The sequence below is a fragment of the Idiotropiscis lumnitzeri genome, chromosome 8 (assembly GCF_059441095.1).
Source record: "Idiotropiscis lumnitzeri isolate Australia: NSW breed Sydney's pygmy pipehorse chromosome 8, RoL_Ilum_1.0, whole genome shotgun sequence".
In the NCBI taxonomy this organism is placed as follows: domain Eukaryota; kingdom Metazoa; phylum Chordata; class Actinopteri; order Syngnathiformes; family Syngnathidae; genus Idiotropiscis; species Idiotropiscis lumnitzeri.
The window spans coordinates 14,784,524-14,798,450 of NC_142398.1; the positions used below are offsets into that span (position 1 = coordinate 14,784,524).

General features: G+C 39.6%; 1 protein-coding gene across 1 annotated transcript in view; it reads left to right on the forward strand.

The window, feature by feature from the left end:
- Nucleotides 1-7,180, forward strand: part of pcdh7a (protocadherin 7a) — a 49,641-nt gene extending 42,461 nt beyond the window's left edge. The window contains exons 5-6 of the mRNA XM_088303439.1: nucleotides 811-1,012; nucleotides 3,327-7,180. Coding sequence (XP_088159565.1) covers nucleotides 811-1,012; nucleotides 3,327-3,862 — 738 coding nt within the window. The 3' untranslated portion in view covers nucleotides 3,863-7,180. The remainder of the gene's footprint in view (nucleotides 1-810; nucleotides 1,013-3,326) is intronic.
- The last annotated feature ends 6,747 nt before the right edge of the window (nucleotides 7,181-13,927 follow it).

A 13,927-nucleotide genomic window follows, 5' to 3' on the forward strand; every position in this document is an offset into this window, starting at 1 on the left:
ATTGAAAAAATCGATTCCAAACAGAATACTAAATCTCTTTCTCTGCACTTTCTGTCTCGCTCTCTCTGAACAGTCACATTGGATAGACCAAGTATAGACCAATTGATCTAACACTCTTCCTTGAAAGTTCCTCTTGTTTGGGATTTTAGCAAAAAAGCAGGCTAGTGTTGATCATTTGCCACATATCCTGTTAAGGCAAGGCACCGTACACGTACAAATTAACTCGAGGAAGGTACAGGCAGCTCTACGTACCCTCTTAAAAGGTGGAAGGAAGAATTAGGTGGATTATGACATTTTCTTGCTTGTTAAAAAGAGCAGGAGGTTGAAACAAAAAAAATCGAATAAAGATCTCTAAAATATTGGGGGTGCTATGATTATCTTTAGGGGTGCTGAAAAATGTCTTATGCACATTCCTATGGTAGCTACTCTTGTTTCCAGTAAATGTGCCAAATACAGGTTTTTTTTGTTTTTTTTGAAGCACTGTAAATTCCCCAGCTGTTGCAGGCAAAGTCAACATCCAAATAACGAATAAATGCTTCAGGGCAGGCCAATCGGTTGGTCAACATCAGCCATTGCCCGACAATTTTAATCTAATCAGGATTACTCCAAAAGTTTGAGAAACCACTGTGATTGGTAGATGCCATTATCCTATATTGTATCCGCATGCACATAAACACCACCAGATAATCTCAATATGTCTTTGCAGGCCACTGCCCATAGCTAATCCCTAGATTGAGAATCTCAGATTAGGAGTCTCCCTGATGATTAATCCCATATTGTTTGTGTTTTGTGTGTGCGCTTGCCCCGCAGGGGACCCTTCGCCGGGTGACCTTCTCAGTGGTAAACCAGGCCCAGGATGCCAGTTGCTATGACAGCGGCCTGGAGGACTCAGAGACCCCCAGCAGCAAGAGTTCATCAGGGCCACGTTTGGGAGCCTTGCCGCTGCCCGAAGAGGGTTACGAGCGCACCACACCCGAGGGCAGTGTGGGGGAGGAGGAGCATGTGGAGAATGGTCAGTGGGGACACGCACACACACCCACACACGCACACACAAATGCAACTAATGGGCTGAAAGCAACTCATCCGAACATTTTTCTTATGTGGACCAACTAACATGTGTACGTGTATTTACAGCAAAACTGGGATGTCAACGGTTTTGCTATTGAAAGAGCAGCAAGATCTCACACAAATAGCGTTTTCGAAGGCATTCATGAGGAATACTGTGCTATGTACAGTTTGTTCTGTTTCATTACTTTTTTTTTTAAACACCTATTCCGAAATACATAGCTCTGTTTGTATTATACTATATATGCGGCACATATGACCTGCTTTATTTATTTATTTATTTATTTATTTATTTGTTTATTTTTATTTAATTTTTTTATTTTATTTTATTTTATTTTATTTCATTTTTTTATTTCATTTTTCCAAATCTTTAGCTTTTCACGTCTGACAGCAGCTAAAATCATGTGTTTCGACAGAAACTTGTAGTCCCTTATCAAATCAAGTCACCACCAAGGTCACAGAAAGACAAAACTTATCATTCTCATCTCCCCCCTGCACAGCACATGGACATGACAGAGCTGGAAGAACTTCGGTAATGCATGAAGGTTACTGTGACCTTAGATCCTTTTGGGACTGTGCATGCGGTTTAATGCTACTTTCACACAGACTGCAGAATTCTGGAGATTGTTTTTTTCAGGCACGGGGCGTTTAATAACTTTTCGCCACAGACAGATGAAAAGGGGGATTTAGCACGGAGACTTTATAATGCTTGTTTAGGCTAGAAGCGCTTTGAGAGCGGGAGCCTACTGAAAGAAATCTTTCTTTTTTTGTTTCACTTCATTTCGGCATTATTACCAAAAGTTTTTTTTTTCTGTTTTTTTAATGCAGATGTTGTCATTCAGAATGTGAGCTCGAAGTTTTCAGCTCACAATTTTAAGCATAGCGAGCAGTTTGCACACTGGTTAAAAAAATAATAAAAAATAAGAATAATAAAAAAATGGTAAAGTGACGCCCGTTTGCTTGGTGTGAAAAAAAAAACATAAAACATCATTTTCATACCCCCGCAGTATTCCTCGCCGCCGATAATTCGATAACTGAAAGTAGCCTTCTCAGCATAAAAAGAAGCGCATCGTCACTTTCGTACTTGGGCAATGGTCGAGTTCAGCGTGTTTGTCAATGTTCAGGCTATGTCATTGTTTCGATACTTAATCGGCTTAAACCTTTTTTCAGGAAATCTGATGCCAATGATGTTTGCGCTACTGACTAATCGAATGTGTTCCTTTAAGGCTTTAAATACAATTACGGCTGTAGCACATTAATGAGCAAGAAAGTTACCTCATCTATCATCTTCATTATTCCTGATTTAAAGTAACTGAACACGATGTCAGTATTGATCCAAATGTGACTTCTTTACGTAGATTATAATGCTCACCTTTGTCGTGGGATCTGCAGGGGCATGGCTAACCTCTTGAACCAGCTCTCCTGGGATATTAAATAGTCGATACGGAACCTAATATATTCCTTGCATGTCATGAAACTTGAATTTGTCATCCTGATTTTTTTAATAACGCTCTTCTATCTCAGCAATGGTTTCAATTTCCAGCCGACCTTTCACCTTTCAAGCTAGAACGCTTAGCCCAACAGTATCGCTTTTGCTCTTTTTTCTGTTTTCTTTTACGTTTTCTCTCCTTAAGTGAATATGTGAATTCAGTGATATCTTGACTTGCAAGTTGAATTGCGTCCATGATCAACCTGATAACACAGTTCAATTGTGGATCATTTTTTAAATAATTTGAAATGCCATTAATCTGGTCCAGCCTCCCAAAAAGTAGACCAATAAGCATTCTAGAATATAATTGAAATACTAAAATTTATAAATATAGAATGTTAAAAAAAAAAAGAAGCAGGTTTCATATTGTGTAATTATACACTGAAATCACGCAAACACACACGCGCACACACATTCACTGAATTATCCATGTGTTGACATGCCTTTAAAGGCCGTAGTATAATTTGTGATGTCACGAACTCTGTAGACTATTTATCTATCCATGCTGCTTGCTAGTGTTTTTATTTTCCATTTGTGTATTTGTCCCATTTCAATAAATGGCTGAAAGTGCATCAGCTGCAATCGTTACTCTAGCAGCGGCATAGCTTGAGCTCCCTTGTAATTGAATTTTTTTGCTCCAACGCAAAGCAAAAGAAATCGACCAAGCGACAGCTCGTAACCTGAAAAACTCCGTTTGTGGCACTTGTAAGTCAAGATAACGGGACACTATTATGTTTGTTTTTTCTGAGTTTGCTTTTTTTGGTGTGTTTAGATGCCAGGCAGCTGCCAGATGTGGCTCTAACCGGAAAGTGTACACGGGAATGTGATGAGTTTGGCCACTCTGACACGTGCTGGATGCCCGTCCGCCCGTCCCCTCGCCAGCGCCAACGCCACGGCAGCGACCCCCCGCGGCTCTCCACCTTCGCCCCTGGCGACGACAACAACAATCTGCGCAGAAACGAACACGAGAGCGACAGCGAGAGCGCGGGCAGTGCCGGCAGCTCCGAACCGGGTGTGGTCATGGCCGGAGAAGGTCAGAGGTTACCGCTAGTCAACGGCGATCCTCTGGGCACCTTGGGAAGAGCCAACAAGAACATGGGCGATCACAATCGGAACCTTCTCAACCGGAAGATGACCTCGGCGTCGTATGACACCTTCAGCAGCGCTGGCTTCGGGAGGCGCCATCAAGCTGAGGAAGGAGGAGAAGGAGCCCAGAACCCAGCAGAGGTCATACCGCTGACCCGGACTGGAGGGGACTACAAGACCACATCCTGCCTCACGTTGTCACGCCGTGAAGTCTACCTGTGACCTTCTCGCCATGCAGCAATCACTCCAGCGGCCCGTTGCCTCATCCCGAGGACTTGTCAGGATGTGAAAATGTCGATTGGCTTACCGAAAGTTGTACATGCGTTTGAAACTTTAGGATTCTAATATTTATAGGCACTTAAACTTCAGCGAGCGATGGATCAACTATTTTGAGAGCTCGCGCCAGGAGTACTTTCCTTTCAAAACAAACGAAACAAGAAGAAAAAAAAAAATGTGGACGTTGCCTGCAGGCAATGATTCTATTACGTCCATGTGGAGGAGGAAGACTTCATCTCTTCCTCTTTTTTTTTTTTTTTTTACCTGAACCTGATGCATGCCTAACCTTCTGCCACTGAGGCAACTGTGCAAAGAATAGAGAACATGAAGGAGAGAGAGACTGAGTAAATCACAATGCCATATAGGCTTCAGTATAAAATAAAACTTTTAAGACTATCGTCAAATGTTCGGTCACATCCAGTCAGAATAAACGAGTACAAAAAAAATATTAATGGGGCATTTCCACATTTATTAGGGCCACACTGGAAAGAAAAAAAAAAGCAAAATGAGGAGAAAAAAGTTGTTCGAAGATAGAAACGTAATATTACGAGAGCTATTGGTGATGTTTCAAGAATAAAGTAATTGTCTTACAATAAAACTGTAATATTATGGGTAAAAGTTAAGTAGTTAAGTTGCACAAATTGCATGGAGCAGAGAAAAGTACCAAAATTTTGCAATGGTACAAAAATGAAGTCATCATTTTATGACAATTGAGTTTTACAGTTCGAAAAATAAAGAAGTGATCTTAGAAAGAAAAAATTAATTTGGCATTTGAGCAAGTAAGTTCCCTCAAGGACGTAAACACAACAGTCTGTAGAGGCCTGTTGAATATTAGTCAGATAATATCATTAAATACACAAATAGAGAAATAAAAAAGATTTCTAGTTGATAATTTTACAAGATCAACCAGTGACATGATATCCTTCGGATTATTTTCTTCGGAACAGAGTCATTCAAACAATCACATTCAATTGTACATTGATTTTCTTATTCTAATTCAAAATTCATGTTTCCGCATAATATTACATGTGACTTGATTCCCAACTTTAATCTTCTTCTTAAGTCTATTTTTTTTTTTAGTGTGGCCCTAATCCTGCATTGTTTCATTTATACCAGTTAGACACAACAAATAGATAATATCAAGATGCAAATCCATTAAAATACCTTGAGGAGTACCTCACACTTAGCACTTGGAGACATACTTTGATGGATAAAAAAATGTCTATAAACTGTACTTTAACTTCTGACACTGAACCAAGTGTCCAATTATGTCAGAAATGTTAATACTTTTTATGAATCTGAACGCAGGTTCGCCTTCATTTGTAATAACAAGACTGCAACAATGTGATTTTTTTTTTTTTTTTTTATGATACAATGTAACCGCTCAGAACACAGCATCAATACTATCACGGCGTGTTCAACATATTGCCTTCGCATCCAGCCTGTATGTATATAAAGTATGTGTGCGTTAAAGAACAAAGCAGCATTCAATGCTCACCTACATGACCTGTGACCCCGCGTGTGCGCCAGCGCAACGACACGCACGACCTTGCGGGCATGTGAAGACGAATCCATGCAAAAGCATTTACACATTGTGGAACACATGTGCGTACTTTCAGTGACATTGTAACATAAAGGCGAATGGGCATTCGCTTTCATGCAGAAACAAGCACACGATCATGAGGAGGCTGTGCAGTCATTATGCACTGTTTAAGTGCAACACTTTGCCGGATCCCCTCAAGCCAATATTTAAACATGAAATATATTCAAATCACATCCTGCTCCATTAAGGGAAATTCCATCTACTGTATGTAACATTAGAGAACGTGCAGATAAGACATATTCAGCGTAGTGTAAGTAGGACTCATAGGAAAAGGACTAAAAATAAAAGCTGACTCTGCATGAAAGATAACGCTAACTACTTCTTTGCTCTTTTAAAAAAAAAAAAAAAAAACACGAGCCTTTTTTGGATAACATGCCTATTTGGATACATCTGTAATATAAGTGCGTGCTTAGGGGGAAATGGAGATAATGTTAGCAGCAAGAGGTAACATCTTGAAATGGTGGGTGCACAAAAATTCAGCACCCTTTTCATTCTACCAAATGGTGCCAACCCGACCCGAGCGTGCATGAACTCCCTCGTCCTTCCCGCGGAGGAACGGCTGTGGATCCAGGCCAGCACATCTTAATTCCCATCATCAGAGTGTGGATAGGGATAATAGGGTTAGCACGTCCCTCTGGTCTTAATGAGTTCCTTTTCTGGCTCTTCTCCTCCCTTGATCTACACATCTTATTATGAACGTCTCAATATGTGAATGTAACCGGAAATTGTCGAGAAGTGTGACTCCTCATTGTTCTAGAAACACAGAGTTTTCTCAGATTGGAGGATAAGAGTCTTGACATGGAACTTAAGGCAGGAAATGCAATGATAAACTCAAAGGTGGAAAGGCACATAATGACACTTTGTATACATGTATATACCTTCACCTTAACAAAATCCGTGACGGAAACCGCCTGAGCTTGATTTTCAACTGTCCCTTCCTGGAGCCATCTTTATCTGCAAATCCACTGAGCTTTTGCCCCTGATGGACTGAGGATCAATCCGCTGACATGGACACGGTGTTGGGACGCCATTTTCGGAAATGGTCATGTCTTATCGGGTCTCATGACAGAACGGGTGATGAATGACTTCTTTTTTGCCCCAACTCTGCTCTTCAAACTGCTGTTTTAAGGCAGTTTCATTAATTGCACCGTTCGAGGGAATTTACTGTAAATGAATCAGCGTGGGTGTGTATCTTTTTTTTATAATATACTGCACGTTTAAACATGTTTCACTACTGCAAAAACAAGAGGGGAGACTTTAATGAGGACATTTTGTCAGACAGGACAGCGGACATTTGTCATCCCTTTTTGTGCTGTTTCGCTTCTAGCCATGTACAGATGAAACTACACAGTAGAAGACACAACTGGATACCAGAAAGGACAATGGCATGCTTAAGCTCTTCAAATCTGCACTTACAGTGAAGAAAAAAAAAATTGATGAGGGGGGGGAGATTTTTTTTTAATTATTATTATTATTGTTTTTCTCTTCTTGGTTTCCTTTTCTTACGCGGCTCACTGTTTTTTGCTGTTCCCTTCCTCTTATTGATATGAGAACTAATTGCATTTGCTATGACAAGGATGAAAAGGACCTGTCGGCACATGGTTTGGTATGAAGACAAATCCTGTAAAAGTTTGAATTTGACATTAAAAACGTCGAACACACACCCGTTTGCTTTTTGATGGCTGTTTCACACACTTATGTGACATTCAGCTTCCACATTCACAATGCAGTCATGACACGCCATCATCAACACCAATTATCCTTCTTGTCCCATCAGACCAATCACAAGGCAATGGTGTGTTTTAGGGGTGGGAATATGCGGCTCTCACAAAAACTTTTCTCAGTTGACTGTCAATTAAAAAATTAATCTACGTCGTGTTATTTAAGACGCCCTTTACACGCATATTTACGTTGCGAAAACAAGAACTATCACTCAACGCCATGATGGCATCTTTGCCAATCATCGACATAACAGGACATGCTAATCAGTCGTTCACCGTGCCGCAATTCAAGTGGCATGTATCCCATAATAATAATAATTTTAAAAAATTCAAAAAACACCCGCAATTAGGATTATTATCTTTTGGAATGCAGATTTGATACAGCCCATTACCAAAAACCGTTACTGGTCTTGTTTTAGCCGTTATTATTTTTTCAATTGTTTATAGTTAAGAGACTGTTGGGTGCAGTTCCCCTTTAATCCTCCGTTTAGGGGTGCGCTGTCCCTTTAAGAAAGTGGCAAAAATCAGAGTGAGAACAAGCGCGTCCTGCTCACATCAAGTACTGTTGTACATGAAGGCAAGTAGTGCTACTAACTATGTATTTAGATTGTGTCTGATGCTTAAGTCCATAAAACGACATTCCCTGTAAGTGTTTTTCTAAATATTTAACCATCGATTGATGCAAATTAGTAGAGCTTGTAAATCGCAAATTAGCTCGTGAGCTATTTGCGTTGCCGGCTGTGCCGCCATTTTATTTTGCGAGTGTTAGAAATGTGCATTTAATTTATTTGTTATTTATTTGTTGCAGTTTCACACCTGCCATATAAAGAGAAGGACTAAACCCATCCTGGCGTCAGAAACTAATTGTGGGGAGGTGTTTAACTATCTGGTTAGCAGAAAGGTTCTGTGAGGCCAGTACAGGTCTTGCTACTGCCAATAATTAAAAATGTAAACCAATTTTAATATCTCTTGTTCCTTGAATGGGTTTGCTGCAGTAGTTTCAACATGGGGAAAATTATTATGTCCTCATGTCTTTATTCACACCGCTTATCCTCACGAGGGTCGCGGTGGTGCTGGAGACTATGCCAGCTGAATCTGGGCGAAAGGCGCACTACACCGTGAACTGGTCGCCACCCTGCCGCAGGGCTCAACATTATTATGACGACAATATAATTCTGCTACATGAAAGCCAAACTCCCTTTAAAGAGATGATTGTGCCATTGTCATTCCAAGGTTGAAATTGTGACGAATCTAAGACAAAAATCATTTTCTATTACTCAACCCTCATAACTAGGACAAGGTCACTACAATATTTCTACATTTTTTATCCATTCAGATTTTTGCTTTTATATGTGACCAACAAATTCAAAAATTAAAGTGAATATTCTGCCGAAAGAAAATAGATAAAGTATATTTTAGACGTAAGACTTGCATGCAGGCTTTAATTGCTCGAATCTTAGATAAGCGTGAAGGACTCTTAATGTCATCAGGTCCTGCAAGCATTTTGCTTTGGTTGAATATGCAACACTGACACCGTGTGGTCGTTAAAAGTTTTGCTCCGGCTTGTGCATCAATTATTTTAACATGGATGTATTTTTACAATTACTATAATTGGATTCAATTATATCTAAGGATGCAAGAATAAAAAGTCTCGGGTTTTAAAGCCTCGTGTTCCTCCACGTTTATATATATAAAGATAAAAGAGCGAGATATAAAGTAGTTATAATTCATAATTATTTTGAGGGAAGGAAGTGTGAAATCTGTACTGTACGATCTCATTATTTATTAATGACCTTATGTATTTCTTAACAACTGAATAGCCACATGCAATTTTCCTCTATTTATACTATAGAATTCAGTCTGCTTCATTTTCATTAGCACAAACCTATCATGTGGAGAAAAGCAACCAGATCATTTTAAACCAGCGAGAGTACTCATTGAAAATTGAAATGACGCAGCTTGATTCAAAATCAATACTTACAAAATCGTTTTAAATGTCTGACTTGCTCAACTAAAGTGATACATATTAAATGATAGAATTGTTTTTATCGGCATGTCGGTTAGTTCACTGCCCAGAGGTTCTGGGTTCACATCTCGGCTTATCCCGCCCCGTGTGGAGTGTGCATGTTCTCTCAGTGCTCGTGCGGATTTTCTCCAGGGACTTTGACTTCCTTCCGTATTCCCACAAACATACATGTTGGGTCATCGATGATTCTTAACTATCCGTAAGTGTGAACGTTGAATGCTTTTGGGCCCTGTGATTGACTTGCTACTAGTCCAAGTCGAAATGCCTCTTGCTGCCTTTTGCCCCAAATCAGCTAGGACAGGCCACAGATAAACCTAATAAGGACAGGTGCTTTAAAGAAAATGGATGGATGGATAATATAGAAACAATGTAAAATAATTACAGGCCACAGTTCAGATCTATTAGAAAAAAAAACCTAACTAACATCCCTAAAGACAAATTTTCTTTGAACTATGAACAATGTCATAAAACGCTCCCTAGTAAAATGTATTATAAGCATCCTTTATGAAAAGATCTAAGTGATGAACTATCACAACATAAATCAATCTTGTTGTACCTCAACAAATATAAACAATAACTGCTGTGGGCTTTGCAGATAAATCACCAGATAAGTGTACGAGTGCCGTGTAAAAGTAAAATAATAGCCAGACAGCCTTCTCGGGAGCCTCAATGAAATTCCAGAGATAGACTCAGTGGATGTGCTTTTCATTTTTTTTCGTTTTTCTTTTATTTATTATTGATTTCATACGGATAGTAGAACATATTGCAAGGGTGGCTCCCCAATACACTCGGTAGTGTATCAAATGGTCTTTCGAGCTGTCGAAAGCCATGAGGTTTTAATTATAACAATGTGAGATGTCTTTAAATTCATTTTGTGTGTTGATTAAAAGATAGAAGTGTATAATATGATTATTAAATCTTGCTCCTTTTTCCATAGCCTGTGTAAATCATTCTTAACTCACGCTGTCAACATCAAAGTCCAGGATCGTTGCCGCGGAGATAGGATGAAACCTGTCACGGTGTTGTGTTTGTCTATTGAGGAAAGCCTTGCAGCTGAGCCGTAAACAAGCGCTTTCGCTGATGTGCCACGCCGCTGATGTGCTATTTGATCTGCAGTATGTTTTTTTATTTTTTTTATTTTCTGTCTCCTCATCTTTTTTTCTCCTCAACCACATCGGCCTGAGTGCATCAAACAACTGCCCTCCTTGATAGAAAAATGACATGTTATCATATTTGAGCATGCTGAATCCTTTAGTAAAGTATACACATGGGAGCCTGAAGATGCAGTGTGACATGACAGGTGACAAGTGCAGGATTATTTACTCTATGATAGCAGGATTAGGTTGAGGATATGATATGGGGAAGTGTAGGTAAAGGGATAATGGTAAGAATTACAGTTATGTGAGGTTGATGAGTTATGATTATGAATCGGGATTAGGTAAAGGTTAGGATTTGTGGTAGGGATGTTTTGGTTTTGGATTCGGGCAACATTTTGGAATACAGAAGAGTACTGGGTTTGGTTATATTGTTAGACTCGCATCAGATTTAATGCATGGGTTAGATTGTGGTTTTTCGAGGTTATGTATTTGTTTTGGGGATCGAAGATTATTTTGGGAGGTTAGGCCTAGGGCAAGGGTGGGCAAACCTTTTGATTGGCGGGGCCACAATGGGTTCTAAAATTTGACAGAGGGGCAGATGGATGGAGTGTTTTGGTAACCTCACCTCATCTGAGAGAAAAAAACCATTTGATTTGAAATGAAAGTGAACAAAAGCATTACTACAATATATGTCTTTGAAAACCCACAGTGTTTAGAAAAGAAAACATTAACAAGGTTTATTCATTTAATTTTTTTCAAGTTCGGCGGGCCGGATCGAAACGTTTAACAGGCCGCATGTGGCCCACGGGCAGTAGTTTGCCCACGCCTGGACTAGGGCTTGGGTCATATTAACGCTAGATTTTCCTTTACGGTTTGAGTTTGTGTTAAGGCCTCTACGCACCAATCTGACATTGGCCGTTGTGGCCAACTGGCGCGTCGGACTGGAAAATGAACACACCGCAAAAGCCGACAGAGACGCCAACTACTCCAGACCTTCTGCGCATGCGTGAGAAATAGGACCCCTCCGTGCCATCTGTGGCAAGAGTCAATGCATACATCGTCTTTGGTGGTGATGTCGAATAACGGCGGTCTTTCGCAAATGACAGTGATTACTTCGTCTTCGCAATCTTCTTCCGGCCATTATGTCACGAAGGGGGCTTCACATGATCGCGGACTTTGAAGTACTCGGCCCCCGGCTTCGTGTTTGTATCTAAAGCAATGCCAGCATTAAATTAGCGATGTAATGTATATTTTAGGTAATATTATGTTGACATGAGTGTGCTGCAGCAATATAATGTCTAATACAAATTCAAAGAAGCGGTGTATGGGAACTCAAATAAGCTAACAATTACATTCGGTCGAACAGCTCAAAATCCTTTGGTCTTCCCAGGAAATCCTTAGTGTTAAAGTTAGATGATGATTTGCAAGAGAAGTAAGGCTTCTTGTTTTTTGTACAAGCTTGGTGCATTTTTCGGTTATGCATAGCAGAGGCCTGAGAGACTATCAGCGCTAACAGCACAGCTGGCTCAGTAAATTGCCCAAATGTCATTTCCCTCCTAAACAGCTGCCCGATGCTCTCAAGGAATGGCAAATATCTGCATTGTTATGGCACATTTTCGCACAGTTACGCCACTCTCACACACAGTTTTCAGTTGATATTATTTTATGACCTGCAGCTGTATATAGATCATTTGCATTTTGTTTGCCTCACAACTGTGACATTACATCACTTTGGTTCAGTCCCACAGCAGATGGCCGTGCAGCAAACGCGTTTGTGTGAAGGTGACGCTGTCGGAAGAAATTCTTTTCTGGACAATGGGCTTGTTTTTTTTTCATTTGAGGAGAGATGAGGTTAATGAAATATTAGAAACAGAAAGATGCGATAAAGTGATACAGCAACGAACTACAAGCACAATATTAAAGAAAGGGCAATTTATGCTGTATTTAGGTTCCCTAAAATTGTGAAAGTTATGTTGTGACCAGGAAATTATATTATTAACGTTCAACTAAATAACAAAAGCGCAGATGCTCAAAATGAATGTGAATGACATCATCATTTTCTTTTTTTATTACCCATGTAAAAATCACAGCTAATGACTCCAACAAGCCAATAATCAAGCGCTAGCTATCGAGAATGAGTATTCTGGTTTCGCAACAGCTATGCTACACTCACCTTTGGTGTGTAAATTAAACGTGACCAATCTTCACAGACGTCACTGGAGGCTTAAAAAGAAATGAACGTCTGCCATGATAAAACCTTACAATTAAGCAGAGTAAATTAGCTGTTTTGTGTTGAGGCGTGCAGTATGGCTAACAGCCTCCTGGGATCGCAGATGGGTCGAAGTACAGATGCAGCTTCGCTGATTACGCTGCGTTGTTCTAACACACTGCAGCGGATCATTACAAGCTGATAACCGCCAGTAATAGATTAAAGCATACCTATTACTTGCATCATGATCTATGCCGTAAATTTACTTTAATAGAAATAATCATCATCGACATCATCACAATTCAAAGCCATCAGATTTTTAATCATATAATCTCCATTCACATCAGGCACACTCGAGGCCCTTAAAATGCAAGGTTAAGTTTGACAAACAGGTTACATCACAGGTTTGCATCCCGCGTGTGGAGTCCCCTTAGGCGCAAGATGCATCAGGGAACTTGTTTTAAGCTCTTCACAGGCGCACTCACAATGAAACCTGATAGAATAGACTGGTGCACGGGGAAAAACTCTTAAAGTAGAAGTATTACCGTGTCTAAGGTGATTCCATTTATTTGTCAACGGTGAATTGTTTTAAGAGACAGATTCCAAGCATATAGTTTTTAATTATTAATATATAGCAAAAAGAATATTTTCTGTTGGACAAAAGTACTAATTACAAAAGTAGGCACACCACCTGTATAAATGATTACGTTTGACTGACAGTTTCAGAGGTATTCATTTAGCAACGCTGTACAGCGAGCTACAAAATAGCCACAGTAAACTAATACCTCTCAGACATGTAAAGTGGCAATGCATAAATAAATTCTGTCATCTTTATAAGGTAAAACATATGTACAGTTCGAGTGTTTGACCTAATTAAATGTACAGGTGAACCCGTTGTGGTTGTGGAGTGCATTTTGCAAATTTGCATGAAAGCATTCAGACTCAGTTTTTGTCAACAGTCTTTATTATTCATCAATGAATGGCTCAGACAACAGCAAAAAAAAAAAAAAAAAAGGAAACGTGACAGACATATATTAAAAATCGTACTATACGCACCAACAGCAACAAAAACAAAATAAAATGAACATTGAGTAAAAACAACCTGAACAGATTATTCTTTAAAAATGATGATAAAGAAAAAGAATTCTAGCATCAGTGGTTGGCAGAAAACTATAAGACGTCAATTCTTTACTGCATGGATCTATAATGCTATAATGATGGTTTTATTTATTGCAGTGGCTGAATGCCTTGTTCACCTTTGTATTTTGCTGGACGTGCATGACTGTGGAGAAGAAGTTGCCTTGTTTTGATGAAATCATGTTTTTTTTACAAACACCAAAGAGGGCTCAAAGCTT